Source organism: Anopheles nili, chromosome 2 (assembly GCF_943737925.1).
Source record: "Anopheles nili chromosome 2, idAnoNiliSN_F5_01, whole genome shotgun sequence".
Lineage (NCBI taxonomy): Eukaryota > Metazoa > Arthropoda > Insecta > Diptera > Culicidae > Anopheles > Anopheles nili.
Window position 1 is genome coordinate 75,275,691 of NC_071291.1, and position 20,067 is coordinate 75,295,757.

The 20,067-nt window shown below is 49.3% G+C and overlaps 1 protein-coding gene across 1 annotated transcript; it reads right to left on the bottom strand.

Moving 5' to 3' along the window:
- Positions 1–16,266: 16,266 nt before the first annotated feature.
- Positions 16,267–18,263, bottom strand: LOC128730162 (pickpocket protein 28-like). The gene is made up of 5 exons (XM_053823195.1): positions 18,064–18,263; positions 17,749–18,000; positions 17,251–17,689; positions 16,657–17,186; positions 16,267–16,570 (listed from the first exon to the last, which is right to left on the bottom strand). Exons 1-5 carry the CDS (start codon positions 18,261–18,263, stop codon positions 16,267–16,269), a joined length of 1,725 nt encoding a protein of 574 aa, XP_053679170.1.
- Between the last annotated feature and the right edge of the window lie 1,804 nt (positions 18,264–20,067).

Genomic DNA, 20,067 nt, shown 5'->3' on the forward strand with positions numbered 1-20,067 from the left:
TCTAGTTTCAGAATATAACAACAGTTTTTTAAAAATCTCAAATGTGTTTTGGACTTTTATCCCGGCAATTGCCCGACGTGCATTGCTGGTTGTGTACTCCCGACCGTTTAAATGTGAAACTATTTCCAACGGATCAATATTTACCCAACAGATCCTCGGCGTGCGGCGCAAATGAACGAACTGCAGTTTATCCTCGCGTGGACAGATGAAGGGAAGAAGCCAAACAAAACACAGAGAGGGAGAGAGAGAGAGAGAAAGAAAAAAAGCATCAAAAATACATAAAACGTGTCCCGTTTGGGATAACGAACGGTGGAAAATAAAACACAAATCCCGGTGCCCGTCCCACCCGGTTAGCTGTATTTACCTTGCTTCCCTCATAACTCTACGATATTTATTGAATCGAATTGACCTTTTTTTATGCACTCGTCGTCCTTTATTGGGTTGCACCGGCCAAGGTGCGTCACCCGCCAGTGTGCAACCGATTCGCGCGGAGTTTTCTTTTTATTACTGTTTTGCCCAAAACAGACCCACACACACACACACGTGCATGAAACGGTTGGCACACGTGCAAACAAACGCCCGATCCTAGTGCGGCCCCCTGGCACTGATCAGTGGTTGGCGAGTTTATTTATTTACGAATTTAGAACCAGTGCCCCCGCTCGCGCTTCGTTGTGATTTGGAAAGGGGGAAAAGCCGTGGAAAACACAGCCGGCGTGGCTTTTTCTTTTACCTTCCGCCGCTTCATGAGAAAGGTACAATAATATACTCCACTAACACGATAAACGAACAGACACGGATGCTTCCACGGGTGTTTTTTATATTGTTCAACCCAACGAGCTGGAGTCCCTATGTTGGCCTGGCGATTGGCGGAAAGTTTAGTTCCATTTTTCATCCTCATCGACGCGGGATAATGGGTCCATGGAAACGCGGACCCGGGAGAGGCCGATGAATGACGGCCCTCCGAGGGCATTGTACATGGTTCTGAGAGTTTCCGTACTGGCAGGCTGTGAATGACGTGTATGAAATTGAGCCTCATCAATAATACTGGAAGGTAGCCTTGATGACACTTCGTTTAAGGATAAACTGTTCGGGGTAAAACCCCTGACAGTTTAATGCACTCAGCCAAGCAATCGTTATGTGAATGAATCGCAACAGCTTGGTGTCGATCAGAAACCATCAAATTTATGTAAACTAGGACCACCGCTGGAGTCTCAGCTGGAAGGTGATCCTGCAAATCGATGCAAAATGCAGCTGATAATATGTCAGAGAATGAGAATGATACACCACTTCCCAGCGAAAGAGGCAGATAATCAATCTGGAAAATAATGAAAAAAATCCGCTCTCAAAACCTTTGATCTCTTGTAAAATATAAAATGTATTTGAGTGTACTCCCCACCCAGAATGCTTTGATATGATTAATATTTATTATAAAAAAAGCACGCATTATTAATGCTTGTTATGACGTATGGCACAAACACGGATTAAATGTAAAAACCCGTAATTCCGTCTCTCACAAAGTATTAGAATAATAAATCAAAATTCACTTAAAAGCGAGCACCGATGCGGGTAACTTCCTATTCATCACACTCCCGGCAGGACACCACTCTTTGGCATGAATCGGCCGGCGTGCATTCGGTTAGTCCTTTCGATTGATCCTGAGGCCTATATCATGGCACAATCTCCAGAACAACTTACGACGCAACGTTGAGCCGCTCCCATTATTCACCAGGTCCTTAGTCCTTGCCGCCGCGGGAGATCCTTTCCGATCGGTTTCGCGCGTCCCGCTCAGTGCACCCCAGTTTCGAAGCAAAAATCTGTAAATGAAAACATCTGTCCCGGCCCCGCTCGTCCCAGTACGTCACAGCACCAATCCGGGCGCACCTTCAAAGGATCGGCATGCGGCTGACGTTCGTCCTGTTTCCTCCGGGTTTTGTCTAGTTTGTTTGCTTGCTGGAGGTTGTTCGGTCCCCTTTTCAAACGCAACCACCGTGTGTGGCATGCGACTCGACGTTGACATTCGCACCACGGAAAAAGGGTCGCCTTGGCAACGCGTGGCTTGCTGTGCCCGGGAGTAGATGTGATTGAAAAACGAACGATCTGTGAAGGGACGGCCGTGGAAAAGGGTCCACAGTGGTGGTGTGTGCACGCGTCCCGGTCACGAACACCTCAACCGAAGCGGATGCAAGGCGCATGTTACGTCATTCCGATGCGTGCATGTGCATCTCGTAGCACCCAAAAAAGGCCGACCCTAAACAGCGACTGGGCGTGCGAGGAGTGATAATCGGAAGGTGGCTCCGGGAAAAATCGATCGGTTCCGAATGGCTCGGTGCATTCCACGGCTCGTTAGAAGTCCATTCGATACGACGGATTTAAGGCCACGGGATGCAGCAGCCCCGAGGCCAACCACCACTACCGACGTGGACGACGAAAAGGACGAAAACCAGGACCCTGCGAAACGGAACAGCGGAACTCCGTTTGTTTGCTTGCGGCTCTGGACTTCTGGCACGGGCGCCGCACCGTAATGCGTTTTAAATTGATGGATTTTTGCGGAACGCGCAGCGTCCGGGTTTATATTCTAATCTTTTCGGTCGCTACCGGGTTTTACGATTGTCCTTTCAACTTTTTTTTCGACTGCAACGTTGGGGACTGCTTTTTTTCGGGAGCATCAGAGCGCTTCCTTGCACCAAAATAATAAAGGATTTCATCCCCGGAAAACAGAAGGGCATTCGGATTATCCGTCGGCGGCTGCGGCGCGAGGGCAAGCTTTGGCTTTTATGGGCCATTTAAAATGTCCCTTCATCTGTGGAATGGCGTGAATGGTGAGCTTTTTTCACTTCGTTCTTCAGCCTACGCTAGTGGCATTTGGACGATGAGATGGCGAGAAGGGAACAGAATAAAAAAATATCCCCGATAGGAACAATTCTAAAAGGGGCATTAAATTGCATTTATTGCACGTTCAAATGGAGTCTGCGTGGTCTGCGAGGGAGAATCGAAACGGATTTGGTCGCTTTCATTTTGTCCACGCCACCCTGGCTGCTAAAGGTGGATTTTATTGCCACCAAGTTGACGTTAATTGCGCGAAGGGCCACGCTCCGGAGATCTTCTGAAGTCCGAGATTAATCATATTAAGGCCGGCCAACCATGGGTTGCGTTTTGCGAAAGTCAACTGTCACGTGACGCTCGTAATTTCATTTGCATTTCCCACCGCCACGCAGCAGTTCGTTCTCGCAAAATAAAAAAAATTAAATCTCCACCCTCCGGACTCGTTATGTGGCCTATTGTCCCGCCACCACCGGGTGCATCTGCCCTAGCTGGCCAGGGGTTTTCTTTACCACGAGCGCAGGCATAAATCAACATTAACCACCGCCGACCGTTTCAGTGGCGGTTGTAAATCAAACATCGTTAAACCCTTTTGCCCGAGTACCACCGCTGGTGCTGGCGGTATCATCCAATTTTATTTTGTGTTGTATTTTTTTTTCACTCGCTTGTTAAAATTTCCAATCCATTCGCCCGCCCTGTAATCAATTTAAATTAATTTAATAGAAACTTTTCCCAACCCATGTGCGCCCTCGGAATTGGCAAACTTTCCGGCCAACCGTGTGGTTCCGTGGCCTCTCACCAAACTAGGGTCCGTTGGCCAACTGATGGGCGGAGATGAAGTAGAAAAACGCGCACATCAAGGCATGTTGCTGCATTTTTCCCAGCTGCCCTCGCCATGCTGGCTCGCGGATTGCTCGCGTCACCCCTCGGTTTAATTAACTGCGGCCATGTGGCGTGTCGATCTAATTTGTATGCACCGTCACCACCAGCGTGTTCGCGTTCATCGCCGCTGCAGGCTGCAGTTGACAGTTTTGGTTTGAGGTTCGATCGGTGGCTCATTTTTTTTGCTCTCCCTTTTCTACCCTTAACAATGCTAGACGCGAGCGGCGGAAAATGGAATGCAATCGCACCATCGGACGAGGAAAAGCCACCCCGGCAAAGGTGGGCTGGGCCTGCGGGCCTAATCAAAACACCTTCAGCAATCAGCGTAGCCTGCTATTTTGTTGCCAACTACCGCCATCTGGCGTTTGTTCTGGGTTGCGGGTGATTTGGCCGTGTAGCTGATCAAGTAACCGATGGTAATTTAAACCACGTGGCAAAGCAAGCAATTGAATCGATTGTCGCTATTTTGCGGGCTTGATTTGTGATTGGCCACACCGTTGCACGGGGAATTCACGGTGAAGGATGTTAGGTTGATTTTAGGCACTTCAAACATCGGTAAAATGTTGAAATTGATTAAAAAATACAATAAATTTTTTTTTTCAAATTTTTATACAGTTCTTACATCCGTTCAACGAATCTATATAGCACGTCTAGTCATTTGAACGCATTGTGATTGAATTGAGAAGTATTTTGAATTTAAAATTTGACGTATATTTAATGGCCTCTTTGTTTGAACTAAATGTCGAAGCCCCTATTCCACGAATCAATTCCCCAACGTTCATTTGTGCTTTGATTGATTGCGCCCAGATTCCCAGAGAATTCCCCCCCATGGTGTAACAATATTATGCTGCATTAGTCGAGGCATAAATTCTTGCACTTTGTATCGATATAGCGGCTGCCATAGAGGAAGGAACCCCACAATAAGCCTGGTGGTTCGGTTGATTTTAATTAAATTTCCTTCCATGGTCTCTGTTCATCCACGGGCGACCGCGTCGAGCACAGCTTCAGGTGTTTATGCCTCGAGGGCACACTTCAACAATTGCTCCTCAATTTATTCGATCCCTAGCACAAACACATTTCCCACCCAGCGTCCGGTACCGGATTTTCCACCGGATCGGTCATCCGTACGGGGCTGGCGATGGGGGAGAAAAAAAATCAAACTCAACAGCAAGAAAAACACAGCCTCCCGGTTCGATCGTCCTAAAGCGGTTCGTCCAGGCGGTACGAATTTCCACTCGTGTAAGCAGAGACATCCGGTGGACACGCTGGCAACATGCTTTGCATTCCGGTCCCGTGCCCAACGCGTCCTGTTACGTTGGTTTTGTAATTCAACGGTCGTACTTTTTTATATTTTTGTTCCCGCTGCTTCCTTTCTCCAACCGAGCTCCTGGCTCGGTTCGGTCCGATTTGCAGCTTTCTTCCGCGCGTACTCGCTCTCACCATTCCACTCTCTGGCGCGAATGATTTACATTTTTCATTTGAAGGAAAAACACTTGAGTGGGGAGGTTTTTTTCTCTCTATGCTATAGGCCGCGGGAGGCGCCCTACCGATTTAAACTGAATCTCATTTCAGTTGCCGCACCCTTCCCTGAGTCGTGAGCTCAAAATTCACCTTCATCGACACCGAAGGACACTGATTTTCCCGGCCCGATCCCGGATATCGACCACCGGATCATCGAGCACCGGGTGCATTCGCCCATTGACAATCACGGCTCGGAGCTTCCGCCTCGGAAACATCGATGACGATAATTGTAGTGAAGGATTTACAGGAGCAGGAGCAACAACAGCTGAAAAAGAATAGGTGAAAATAAAAAACACACTACCTTCCCAAGTGCTGCTTGGTTCACACCAGGGGTTGCGCCATGTGGAGTGTTTCCTATTTTATTCCGCTCCGTAATCGCTTGCCCTTCGTTGGCGTTTTATTCTCCTTGCTCTGTAGGATTTTATCGTATCCTTTATGTCTGCATCTCAAGCCGGGCGAATAAATGGCAGCCACACAAACAAAAAAATAGGTGTCAAATGGAAGTGCAACTGGGCTTTTCGGCTCGACCAGGGGGAAGCCGGCTCGAAAAAGGACACTCTTCCACGTGAACTCTCGTCGGGCCGTGAAGGGGAATTAAATTGCACCCCTGTGGTGGTAATTCGTGTGTTCCAGGGTGCCAAGCGCATGAATGCGCGTAGGAAAAATAATATTAAAACTGATAATCGCGCATGATATGCGAGGTGCTTCAATATTGCTCCGGATAAGCCCGTTTTAATGAGCGCTTTCTATGGCCGTTTTGATGAACGCACAAATCTCTGTTCAAAAATCCCGACTCGCTTTATGAGACGACCTAGTGGAAATATTTTGCTAAATGGAATTCTTGTTTCATAAATTTCCATTCAAAATTAATTACCGTAATAGGCTTAAAATAGTTTCGTAAATTAGTACAATCAAAGTGTCCGTGCCGGCGAGCACAAATTGCTCACGAACGTTCTCTCGCCCTGCTTCTCGTGAGCATGATATCTTCGAAAATTCCCAATCCCTGTTACGATGGAATGCCCGTCCGGCGAAGGATTTCCGATACATCCGTGCGGATCCCTCGTTGAGCCTACGGTTTGAGAGCCAAACTTGCTCGCTTCGGCGTAATTCAATAGGCATTCTGCTTTCCCCCAACCAAGGGCTTCGATGGGGTAGTAAATGAAGAAAGCAGCCCCAACCAAGCGTCTCCGCTACCTTAATTAGTCTAATTACGGGATCCTTCGCATTTTATCCTTAATTTACGGACTGCTGCTGTCGATGCTACGGGAAACTCCATCCCAGTGGTGCGTCCACCATCCGGATGCAACGGAGTGATGTGTCCCTGGTTTCGCACAAGATCCTGCCAGGAATCACCAAGCCTCTGAGATGAGGTGGTAGGGGTTTCTTTTCATCTCCTTAGTGCAATCTTGAAAAGTCCTTCCACCGGACCCAGGATGCGAGTCCTTCTCCGACGGTGTGCGGCCGTATTAACAGCTACACTCGGGGTCTTACTACACGAGCAGTCAGGTACGCGGTGGGAGCGGGAAAACACTGCTTTCCTTTAATTAAATTTTGTTTCAACATCTTGCGGCTTTGGAGTCGGCTTCGGCATCGGGGAGAGCGTAGGTTCGCGGAAGCTTCCACCCACCCGCCTATCGATTACCGAACGCAATGCCTTGGATGCGTCGGCATTTTCCCGTTTACCAGGTCGATGGCAAGCCCAAACCGTAATCATCGTGCAGCCGGATAACGATGCCGATCTTTTAGCAAGGCTCGCTCGAGTAATGAAGCTATGATTACTTCAAATGGAGCAACCATTTCCTTATCCGTGTTGGTCGATGTTGGACCCGTTAAAGATGGTTCCCCAGGCAGAGCTGACCGCAGCAGAGGCTCCGGTTGAAGAAGGATCCGTTTTGAGGGACGCTTTAAGGTGAGATTTTTGCTAGTACAAGATTGCAGCTGAATGCAGCCCAGCAGCGCTCGGCTTAAAGATTGTTGGAAAGAAATACGAAACTTGGGGCTACTGAAGGGTACTTTAAATCGGCTAAAGCATTGATTTGATCAATTTTAGGTTCAGAAAAGGACGATAGCGATGAGCAGCTCGGGGATCCATTTATCGTTGAAGCATCATGCAAAAAGCGAATTATCACGGTGCAGTCGATGAGGCACGTTTAAAAGAAACATTTGGAAGTCATATACAAGGAGCAATGAGTTTCGAACAAATAATAAGGTTGCATGACTGCAATATGAAATTCCAGAAACGTGGAACGAATTACTTGCAAGAACTCGTTACTCGCACCGTTGCAGAAGAACTTATTGCGCGATTTCCACGATACCACGGATATTAAAAACCAGGCGTGAAAATCCTCCCAATTCTACACGGCACACCGTCACGCCGCGTGACTGCGCCAGGATGCGTTTTCACCAACGCAGCAATACGTCATTTCCGTCCCGAGTCAACGCTGCGATTGCGATGAAAAACAAAAAATAAATGCACCACACCTTCAAAGACCTCTCACCCATTGGCGGGTGCGTTCGTTCGCACATTAGCTTCAAGCTCTCCATCTTCACGGGTGCTTGCGAATCACAAAACGCAGAAGTCACTTTTTGCACCCAAAAAAAAGTGCATACAACAAGGGGGCGCGCGAATGACGGAAAAAGAAAAAAACCCTCGCCGCGTATGCAAATTTTCATCTCATTGGCCCACTGGGTGATGCGGACCTGTGAGGGACGGTGGAAAGGAAAGGAGGAAGGGGTTCCCTCTTCGACTCTAATTACGTGACACGACGCGCGGGAAGTGTGAAATTGCCAAGTGTGAAATTGCCAAGTGTGAAATGAAAGCAAAGTGCGAAAGATTGCGCGTCCCGAGATCAAAGGAGGCTTTGGTGGCGAAATCAAGGCGTGTTGGTGTGTTTTTTTCTCTTCTTTTTTTCGCTTGCTTTCTCGCGCTCTCGGGGACACCGCAGAGAAGAGCACCGTGAAGGGCTTCTCGGGCTTGTTTCTTCTTATCAAACACCCTTCTCACGCTCCAGCTCCCGAGGCCGGGACCACCGAAAGGATGTAATTACCGTGCAGCGGGTGCAGCGGCTGCAATTTATCAGCTCGAGCTCATCCGACGCATCCACTTGGGTTCGTGTACGCGCTCTCGCGTATCATATTTTCTGCCATATTTCCATCGGCCACTCGTCCACCCGAAGGCGGGTCAAAGGGTCACCGGGAGAGGGACGGGCCATGGAGGGCAAGAGATGAGGGATCCGGAACGAACGTCTTATATATTGTTCTTCCCGTGGTAATTTCATCGTTTTGCGCTTCGGAGAAAATGCGACTCGCCGCCACCAATCCCGAGGGTGCATCAAAGGGCGCAAAGGGCGTTCCGAAAGTGTCCAATCGTGGCAGAAACTCATCCCGAGCCGCAGTGCCACGCGAGGGTTAGGGTTGCATTTTTCATCATCATCCCTTCCGCGGCATTCCGGAAGGGTGGCAGAGAGCAAAAAGCTTCCACCGACCGAGAAAGTGTTGAGGGTGGCGTTCGAATGCATATGCATCATGGCGCACAAAAGCACTGCAACATCAAAGCAAGTGCGGCTGGTTCGTACGATTTCTTTTTAACATTTCATCCTCCAAACCCCAGCGTTCGCTGACATGCTCTCATCACCCATAGAAATGGATGCCTTGCTTAAATATGAATGGCTCCATCAAGGAATGAAATTGACATCCCTGCTAGAGCCGGTGGAGCTGGGGTTGCTTTAATTTTGCGCCTGCTTCACCACACGCGTCCCCAGTAGCCGGGTTTTAACTATTCTTTCCTTCGCACTCATTCACCAGCACTCGAAAGGAGGTGGTGTGCTTTAATCTCTCCCCCGGGGCTGGGTGGGAAAATTCCAACACCGTTCACCGAGCCCCCGGGTCGACAAGGATTAGCTTCTCGTACGGGGGTTAAAAGCGGAGCGTTTCGGTTCCACCCAAGCGGCCAGATTCCAGATAAGCAAACTTTCCGATCTGAACAAACGATGTCATAATTGGTCATCCGGAGCCCCCTGTCGCTCCTGTGTGTGGGTGGTCGGTTCGGGCTCAAAAATTGCAATTAATTAAAAGTTGCAAAAGCACTCGCTGTAGCGACCGTGGGCGGGCCATGCTCGAAATTATCCACCCATTGAGCGGGTTCCCGGTTCGCATGAGGGTGGCTAATGTCGGGGACCTCAAGGGTTGTGGAGAACGTGTCGAAAATGTATAAATATTTGAGAATTGTCCATACGTTGAGCCTAGAAAGGAAGCCTAGAACAGTGTCGAGTTCTGTGGACCGATTCGAGAAAGGACTTTTATGAGCTGTGTGAAACTTTACGATGTATTTTTACGAGCAGCTGTTATCCTTTTTGAAGGACGTATTTCCAGGATCCACAGGAAACGATTCAATTTTTCGGGGCTGGTTTTAGCCAACGTCAAGGACCTCTTGGCCCACAGTGCGCTAGTTGCAAAATCTAACTAGAAAGTGCACTTTGGAGGTCATTCATTTTAAGACTCTTTGCGCTCGACCAACGTCTAAAACAGACGACGTATGAAACGACCGACCGACCGAACTGGCACACACAGACACATACACGCATAAAGGCTCCATCCTGCGTCCGTTGTATCGGCAATGTTCATCGCAAGGACTCGGGAGCCTCGGCTTCGAAGAACGATACAATCTTCAATCGCCGTCCAGGGCAGTTGGAATGGCTTTCATTTCAACCGCTTGCCAGCGGAAAGTGGTCATTGCCGTTACAAAATCCGTCTCGACACACCCACACGAAACTACTCACTCTCATATGGCGAGGAAACTGACGTAGATGATGATTATGATGGTGACGATGGCGCTCGTAACACCAACGATGGGAAGTAGCCTATGGCGTGCGAATTCGCTCGAGTTTTTCTGGCTGGGGCTCGCTGTACAGGATTCGATCGGCACCCTTGGAGGTCCTGTGAAAAGGAGCACACACACAAAAAAACCGAAACAACGCAGACAGTAACAAACTCCGAACTCGATTAAGAAATCATCCTCGGCAACGGGAAATGGGTTTCCACTCGCGAAAAACGCTCTCCGCTCGAGCGTTCCGAAACATTTTGCACACCGGAAACCGGGCCACATTTATTATCGGGCCATAGACAATGCAGCTGACAGTTTGGATTTCCCTCCAGACGCGTTGATAAATTATTGTCCCCGGTCGGGCCCGCTTTGGGCTAAGAAGCGAAAAAAGATCATGCACTACACGGCCCAAGATGGAACGAGAAGCAACACAATCAAACAGTAACGAAAGGAAAACGCAAGCAGAGTGTCCTTTTGTTGCAGAACTGCAGCTCGACTCGCTCATGCTCGACCTTTTGCCTCGTCGTGCATTCGTCCTTCCGGGTGGTGTGGGTGTATTTCTTTCACCTGCAGCCGGAATCCACGAGTGAAGCGGAAGAAATGGCACATTTTGATGTTTCCACACAATGCGACTAGACGACGAGGGAATGGCAAAGAAGGTATGGTGCAGAAAACAGCATCAACATTAATTCTTTCGGGACGGTTTTTCTTTCTTTGGTTTGCGTCCACGGAATCCCAATCGCCAGCTGAATGGACGTTGGAGCGTGAAAGGGAACAAACGGCAAAATAAATTCTACGTTTCCGGAAATAAACACGCTGAAATTGTTTGCCAGGCGAGTCGATTCTGCGAAGTCGCCAAGGAAAGAAATTCCAATGAAACGCTTTAAGGGTGGCATGAGAAAAAAAAACGCAAGCCAATTATTGAGCGTTCTAAAAGACGTCCTTTTTGCTCGGGCTTTGTAGTCGCATTCGTGTTGTTGTTTCGCTGTAAGAATACCACCATAGTCGATGGATAATTGTTACGCTTGTTTATCATTTCTGTGGCCATTTTGGTTGAAGAAAGGTATCATCTTCGACAACGTGGGTCCTTGCGTGGCCTGACATCCTGACAGCTTTGATGTCTGTGTTTTCGTCCTGAAAGAACAAAGTTGTTGTCGTTTTCGACGGCCTTGACACGTTGGCCTGAGGCGTTATTATGATATTTTCATTTAGTGGAATTAATTTTCCAAATGAAGATCGATCGAGTGGGCTGACACTGCACCCAGTGGCGGATGCATACGCGCACAAGGACACACGAGCTGTCGTAGCGGGCCTTATTAACGCACTCGCACGCTCTGAGTGGCATCTAATTAGATAATGCTTCAAACTACGGCCAACGTCTTCGCCCTCGTGGCACGCCCTTCTATTGAGATGGGGCCGCGAGAAAAGCAAAAAGGATTTCTTTTCGCAGCTCGTCCTACGTCGGTGGATTCATAATGGGGTTTTGCTGCTAATTACGCTTGATTGATTGTTGTTGTCCGACTGTTGTCTTCCAGTGGATCGGTTTCGCGCAGGCATTAATTAAAACTGATACATCCCCGTGCGGAAAAACTCCCACATCGGATGGGTGCTCGTTTCGGCAGCGAAAATGTGCACCAAACTTTCTTCGGCCGCGTAGTTTTGACGTCGTTTTACCATGGCTATGTCCTCAGCAGGCGCATCAACGGTCCCGTGATAGTAAATCCGCAACTTATTCGTCAAAGCGTGCCGTGTAAGCGCGGTTACTTCAAATTACCGGCCATTCGAGGCCACCATTATCCGTTGGGCAAACACACCCCCTTTGGTGAACGGTGAGCTAATTTTCGCGCCGGGAAAACCACTCGAAAAAATCACATCCAAAACCCATCCGGATCAATCAGTCGCCTGTCAGCGTCACGATGGCCCAGGCTGCGGCCGTTGCTTCACCTTTTAAATATTTTAATCATGATTGATTGATTGGTTGATTAGCCGGGATGAATTCGACGGCCCACGAGCAGTGCACGTGGTACGCACCCTTTCCACAAAGCGGCCTACGAGGCGGATAAGCGGGGTCGAAATAAAAATCACCCCTTTGCGGGTTAAAAACAGAAAACAGCCGGCCTTTCACGCGAGTGCAGTGGCAGATAGATGGCATGGGCACGTGATGTGGCTCCCACCGAAGGGGATGGGAAAAACTCCCGATGGGAAAACGGACCGGGCGGATCGTTTTGCTGACATTCAAAGTCCGCCCGCGCCCGGAACAACAACTTTGTGGATTCTTTCCATTTTCCACCGGCCTCCGGGCGCGTACTTCCGTTTTCCCCGAGCCACCGACACCCGAGCAGGCATCCGTAAATAGGTTGCAAATAATTTAATTGAAAATGTCCCGCAGCACCGTCGTCGACGGCTTCTATTTAGTCGTTTCCTCTGTCAATATAATCCTTATGAATTAAACCCTTCACCCGTGACCGCCCGAAGGGGCGCCAGGACAAGGGCGTTTCATTATGCCAAACATTGTGCGAATCCACCGTGACCTCAGCCCTTCGGGCACCCTCTCGCGAATGATGGACGTCTCATCGTGGTGTGGAGCGTTTCTCCGGCTTTTCCACTTCTCGAAACAGACGGTAGGATGGGAAAAGAGTTTTCCGCCCAACCACAAAAGGGACACCAATCGGGTGCGCGTGGGTGCTGACTTGGTTTTCATCAGATCTCGGTTTGCTCGTGGTCGCTGTTGAAGCGGAAGAAGGCTTCGATTTCGGTTCGGTGGTTTTTGGGGGCTGAGCTTCGTGGGTGCTCATTACGCACGCCGGATGTTGACGTCTTCCTACGTTTACGGGGATGAAGAGCGGATCGCTTTGTTACAGTGTTTCGGTGTGATTTCATGGGAACTTAACTGGTGTTTTGTTTCGTTTGATGCCCCTTTAATATTGTTATTATGTGTTTAAGATAAAAGAACCTTCCGGAAAACCTAATTTTTAAGATTTCATTAGATAATACTTGTGCTCCTTAAAGAGCGTAACCACAATTTGATCATTTTCTTCTGCAACATCGGTTATCAATCGGATGAATGGGTTTGGATTAAGCGAAAACTGTATATATTGTTCGCTTTGCTACTGGTGCTACATCAATATGACCCCATAAATGTGTAGCAGGAATCATTCAATTGAATTATGGAGCAATATCAACATCCTGTTCACGAACGCGCTACGATACAGTGATTCTAAAAATAACTTCCAACTCCGCCACGAAGAGAAACCGATAAAGCCTATTAAAACCCTCCCATAAAACCCCAGCGAAACGATGAAACAATCGATTTTTTATTGAATGTTCCCCTCGACGTAATCGCAACGCACCCTTGCTTGGGAGGACGGTAGGCATTTAGCTTTAATTGAAATTGACAGTTGACTCGCCAGCGGTGCCATCGGATTAATCGCACACCCTCGATGCCAGTGCACCCATACACGCAAGCGATCTAGTTCGCCCCCGTCAATCATCCGTCCTGGTGCCGCCGACTCAAAAGGGTCTTTATCTACCCCCGGAGCGGTGAATCCGGCTCGCATCGGAGCCTCACACAGGGTCGAGAAAAGAAAAGCGCCCTATCAGCCAGAGCAAACACCGGGCTCATTAGCATACGTCCCGCTCGAACATATGGCCCGGTGGCTTCGTGCTTTCGATGGGTTGGGCGTGATAAGACGAACACGGGCACACGAGGAAAAACCAAAGCCAAGCCACTTGTTCCACGACGCGCACCCGTCACGAAATCCCGAACCCTTCGGATGGATGTCCCTCGGGGGTGCCATAAAATCCGCATTTCGCAGTCTGGTGGCGTGATTTTTGATAAATTCATAACATTCATTTTGGACCCTCTCTCAGTCTTGGGTACGTTCCGCTTGGCATCGGAAAAGCGTCCCTGGCATCGTTGGGATCGCGAGGGTGCATTGCATTCACGTGCGCGATCATGAGCGAAATGCGAAATTGGCATAATAAAACGTGCGGCCGAAGGGCTTGGGATGGAATTGGGCTCCCGTTCCAAGACAGAACAGCCCATGACGAATGGCGTACCCTTCGGCGTGATGTAATTGGCGTGGCATGGGGAAGCCTTTTTGCAAAACAAGGCTCACTTTCGATGCCGGGACATCGATACGCTCGCGAAACATACCCGGTTGCGAGCGTAACTGCATTGCTATTGACTTGAATGCGCGCGAAATGTCAATTGAATTCAAATTTTCTCCATTCCGTGAAATCAATGCAACTGAGAACCGTACGGGACGTGGCCGTGGTCGTTTGCAATCAAGGGATGAATTATGGAATGAGCTACCGATCGTTCGCGGAATACAATGCGTACGTGAAGGCGCGTTTTATGTTCTCCACCTCTAGCGATCCTCTGGAGACCGCTTGAACGATCGCTAGATCGCGAGTTCAGCAAAAAGCGCTTCTAACGCACGCCGGAAGCCGTCATCAGCCGTTAACGGGTCGTTGCGTTCCATTTTTCACTACACGCGAGTCACCGGCATTGTTCCCTCGGGTGGACAATTTGCGTACGATCACACGCGGGTGAATCGTGCGCAATCATAACAATAACTCGGCGGCGCATTAATTTTTCGAACCCCATTAGTGGCGGAACCCAGTGTGTGCGATGCGACGGATGAGGAATTAGAACAATTATTAAACTGTCCGAAAAAATCGCATCCCCCGTCACATACGCGAGGAGGAATGGCAGCGAACGGCGAAAATGGGGAAGCGAAAAAATAAAAAATAAACGCAACCTGTCCAGCATGAGTGATATGGCGTGCCCGCAAGTGCGCCCGCTAATGGGCCGCGAGCCACGAACCGTAAACCGGGTGTAGAATGGGTAGCTAATGGAGGAAATTTACAGTAAAATAAATAACGCTCATTCGTTTTAATCTGGCAACGCACCGACCGGGCGGTCATCGGCAATTGCTTTCACAATTCGGCACCGCCTCCGAGGGGTGCCAGCGAAGGAAGAAAAACGCCCAACCGCAGGAAGTCTCGCGGGCTCGAAATAACCGTAAAAACCCCCTCCGACGGTGCATGATGAATGTTTGTGGCGCGGCGTAAAAGGGCTGTCATTAAATGCGAAACAAAATAAAATCGACCAGCCAAGCCGAAATACGAACAATCCCAACGTTCAGGCCTTTCATAATTTTGGCAGTCACATGTAGATGATATTCAAGCGCACATTTCTTAAGATTCGCTCGTTGTGAAATCCAATCGAAGCAGGCCGACCGTTAACGATGCAACTCGTCATTAAAAGAAGGGCGAATGTCTTTCCGCGTATCGCAGCAGGTGAGCTTGGGCACCGGAACGATCGGATTTCGGACATCTTCAACGCTTGCTCGATACTCATTTGCGAACGCGAACGTGAACTGGTGCCACTGGGCATCGTACAAAACGGACATTTATTTATTTGCACACACATAAATTGGCTATTTATATTCATAAGCAATTAGTGAAAGTTTAATTGCGTTCCATGTGCTTCTTGCGTGCCGTGCCGGAGTGAGGTCCTTCCGATTAGGTTTAAGATGCACAGTTTCCCAACTTCCATTCATCAGCACGGTTTGGCATTGTGGAAATGTAGAGCGAGATGGTAAATTTTAAGAAATTAATAAGTCATACAAGCACGAGATTTATTACCATCATTTACCAGCCTGCAGCAGCCACCCGGAAAGGATGATAGCTTCCATGGTAACGAATGTATCATCCACCGGCAGGTCGGTTGATTAGATAAGATGAAGTAGCTGCCATCACACTGATGATGAAAAAAAACCAAAACGCACCTCGAGGGAATCCTTCCCCAGGAGAAATGTAAAATTGCAAAGTGGTACACGAGAGCGGACACTTATCGGGCTTATCATCGTCCATTAGAAAGAAGGATACGTGTTTTCGTTCCACCACCAAACGGTTACCGACGCTCGTGGAAGTGGATTGTTGTGTTATAATTTATTCACCAATAGCTTGATTTATGGCGACAAGTTTTTGGTGGTAGCGTGGCCCTCATTTAGTCATCTTGCCGCTTTTTTCTTAGGTTTGTGCTCGTTCTGATTGGAATGAGGATAACTTCCTGGTCCCAAACGCCGGCCGGCTGGTGATAAAAGCGTGCCATTCATCTTACCTCATCGCCATAAATCGTGCGACCCAACCGAAAAGACGAATGATAGAGGCGAAAACAAAACGACCCACGGTGACGAAGCTAAACTAGTTTTTTACCAGCGGTCCTTACGATGGCGAATGGTGGCCGCGTGCATTCCATACTCCTGTGGTGGCAGAATTAGTGAGGATTTGACGATGCTGGGCGTTTCCGGACGGGATGCCACCGACCGTGCCATGATCGGTTTCAGCGTGCAGTAGTACACGATCTCGACGATGCTGAGAATGCTGACGCCCATAAATAGACCTAGTACGCCACCGCAGTTGGCAAGGAAGTCGGTCACTCCGAACAACTCGCTCCGCTTGATCGGAATGAAGCGGGACACCTTGAAGTGGATCGTTAGGTACGACAGTTCGGTTCTGAAATGAAGCACACACGAAGGGATACGTTAGCTCAACAGTCACGACGAAAAACACAGAAGTTTGTCCTTGGACAGATCGCTTACACATCCATTTCGTCCGACAGTAAGTTGATGTTCTCGGCCAGCTTTCGCCAGTCGAAGCGCGCTTGAGATATCTCTGTATTGTAGAAGATGGCGTTACACGCCGGCAAGCAGTTGCACTGTTCAAGGAAGTTGTGTGATTGGTTCTGTTCGTACAATAGATCCATCTCCTCCAGCACAGAAAGCGCCTGGTCGGTGCAGCTCGCCATCCCGAGTCCGCAAATGCGTGCTCCATCTGTGCGTGGTAGCGAAAAAGGCACACAGCCACACATCTCGAGCGTGTAGTTTGACAGACACTCGATGTCGCAGTTGTACTTGGTGTACACCTTGAAGTACTTCAGGTGCCGCTCGTGATTGTAGAAGCAGAGACGTCGCTTTGGGTTGTACCAGCGCACGTTGGGTGATGTGTCGAACAGCAGTGGATCGACCGATACCGACACCTCTTGGCTGAGCGGGATCCGAAAGAATTGATAAACCATCCGTGGGTACTGGTCGGGTGGATGCAAGTGCACTTTGAAGCCCTGAAACGAGTTCTGGCAGGTAAAGAACGTCCCTTAGTCTAAAGAGCTCAACTCCTCTAGCAAACAGGACACGAACCCCGCATAGGTAGTCGAGGTCCTTCATGCGAACCCGCAAGATGACGTACATCCCGGCACGAAGACCTGCCCCAAAGGCCCGCAATGGGTACGTGTCACCTCCAGCGCCAACAGTATACCCATCATCCATGGACCAAAAACGGGCAGATCGGTTCTCCGTCGAGTATTCGTACTCCTCGTGGAGCTGCTCGCGGCGCATCAGGTCATCGGCGGCCAGCGAGTTGAACGTATAGCAGATACCTGCCTCGGTGAGAGTCCGCTTGAAGTACTGCTCGCACGGAATCGGTTGACCTCGCCACCCACACGCTACGAAGATGTCGTCGAATGGGATGGCCATCTGTTGCAGCAGTTCTACTACATCGTCTGCGAAGGAGTCATTGTTAAAGTCCTGCCCGAACGAGAAGTCGCACACCTGCAAGAGGGCTTCCACCTTCGCGATTCTGCTCAAAACAGATCCTGATCATTTTCATGGTCGACGCAGGTGGCTAGTAATACGTACTGCGCATCCGCCATGTAGGGATACACGGTTTCGTCGTTGTACAGCTGGAAGGCTGTCGTGAAGGAGAGATCCTTCTTACGGACCTTCGTCTCCGGGCACAGAGTGACGGCTGGAAAAGGGATCGCGAACACTGGAGATGGTTTCTCGGCGAAGGTCACTACCACCGGATCACGGTCCCATTTGACGTACACGCTATGGATCAGGCTGCCGCAACCATACAGAGACAGCAGACAAACGACAACCCACCAGAATCTGAAAAATGGACTTCAATGAGTGCAATATTCCCTTCCAGAATGTGATCCAGAACATAAACACCTCTCGATCGTAGTGCGTTTCGCGCCAACGAAATATTTGAACCCGTGGATGGTGCTGTTGGCGCAGTAGTCCACCAAGAGGCTCCTTTGGCCTGTGTCATCCTTATACGACTCGTTTAGAAGCTCCGGCTCCCATAGAGCTTTGTTGGTAGGGACCGATGATGGTATCCTGTGGCGCTTCAATAACTTCGGCTCGACCATCCTGGCGTTTGGTGATGGACTGACATCGTGAGTGCAAATGTCCTGGCGTTCTGATAAAAAATTGAGCCCGAACAACACCCAAGCGTGCGCCATTTAATAAGTGAAGCCTGTGGCTAGTGTGGCGTGTCAGTGGCAGCATAAAAAATGTATCCGAAGAGGGACTCAGCTCAAACGAGAACTTCCGTGACACCAGCACAAAGGTGCATTTTGTGAGAGTCCTTGAGGGGTTTGTGCAAGGTTCTGACTCTGGTATGCGCTTTTCAAACCTCACCAATACTTCCTTTCTCGATCGACTTTCGAAAACTTGCAATCAAGCCCTACCATTAGCCCCGTTGATTCAAAACTGGCTGTCTTAACGTCGCGAGCCCTTCGGAAAATTCGGAACCGAGCACGTCGGGAAGGTAAATCCACCGAAGGGCTGTTACTTCACGGACGCAACCGAGGCGTCACCGGGCGCGTCATGAGATTGACGTGCCCAAAGGTGGCCCGCGGAGAAAGGTCCGCTCGTACACGGACAGGCCGCAAAATCCCTGAGTAATGAATATTTATTTATTCACTCTTGTTTATTTATTATTTCAACAGTTCGCGAATGGCGAAAGCCACGTTTCGTGCGCTGCTGCGGGGCACAAGCCAAGGCCCTTTATTTTGGGCTGCACGGTGAGACATCGTTTTGGTGGACAAATTATGCACGTGCCTCGTCAAAGGATCGGCTTGTTTAAAGAATTTTGTTGATCAGTATCAAGGGTACATTATTCAATTTCGAGCAGAAAACTGGCTAATGTTCTAACAGCTTTTCTGACGGTATTCTTACAAACAATCCTCGCCCACTGTGCACACATGCATACGCGGAATCGTGACGCTTAAGATCATAACTGTTCATGCTGCACCTTCGCCGACTTTAAATCGGCCCAGAGCCTGATCAACTGTCAAGGTGCGGGCTGCTTTTTTTTGGGTAGGACTGTTTATCTGACGCAAAATTTCACGGCCTCACCGGATGATCCTGCCGAGGACGCAATAAAAAAGAACTGCCGGCCGTTGGAGATGGATTGTTGGCATCTTTCGTTTCGTACTCTCTTTTTCTCGCATTTGCACGCCCTCTGTTTGCCCACGTTTTCTTCACGTGCTTCACGCGGGTGGACCATTCCTTTTTGGCCAATCTGCGGCTTCGGGCGACACCATCCCTGGTTCGATCGCAGGCACGTTTCTGATCACTTTGGTTCATTTTTCATGCTCGTTGAGTGCGCGATGTGATGCAAAGGGCTGGTGGGTATTTTTTTACTTATAAGCTCGCCCTTCGCTGAGCGATGCAACCAGAAAGCAACGTGCGTAAGGGTTTTGAGCGCAAATCCATCATGTGCGTCGGCCGAAGTTCGTGCTGATCGGATTTCGGATTGCGGAAGAACCACAATTTTGGGTGGGAGGTGAGAAAAATCGTGCGATCATCGCGAGCGCAATTTGCAAACAATTTTCACCCGGCTCCGACCAGCCGTGTCCGATCAATCTTTGCGCCCCGAAAATTGTCCAACCGACCGGTTGCCTTTTTTATGCTTTGGTCTGGATCCCTTTTTTCTTGCCTTTCTTTTGGCTGAAGCATGATGGAAAAAGGGGGAACTCAGGGCTGATCGTGCGCGTTTTCGCACTCGCCTCCCTGTTTCACGCGTTATGATGATGCCGGCTGATTATTACGAGGACCGCGCCGAATGCCCTAAGGCCGGTCCGAGTAATTGGAAGATGTATCGTTCGCCAAAAACAATGTGCCAGCCGGTGTTTTTGTAGCTCCCCCTTTGTACGGCTTCGATGACGG

What these genes read in the sequence shown, in the direction of transcription:
- LOC128730162 (XM_053823195.1), bottom strand. Translation starts at nt 18,263, where the DNA reads ATGGTCGAGCCGAAGTTATTGAAGCGCCACAGGATACCATCATCGGTC. An exon ending in AAACGCACTACGATCGAGAG is followed by an intron (nt 18,001 to 18,063) that starts GTGTTTATGTTC and finishes TCCATTTTTCAG; the next exon opens with ATTCTGGTGGGTTGTCGTTT. An exon ending in CCCTACATGGCGGATGCGCA is followed by an intron (nt 17,690 to 17,748) that starts GTACGTATTACT and finishes TGTTTTGAGCAG; the next exon opens with AATCGCGAAGGTGGAAGCCC.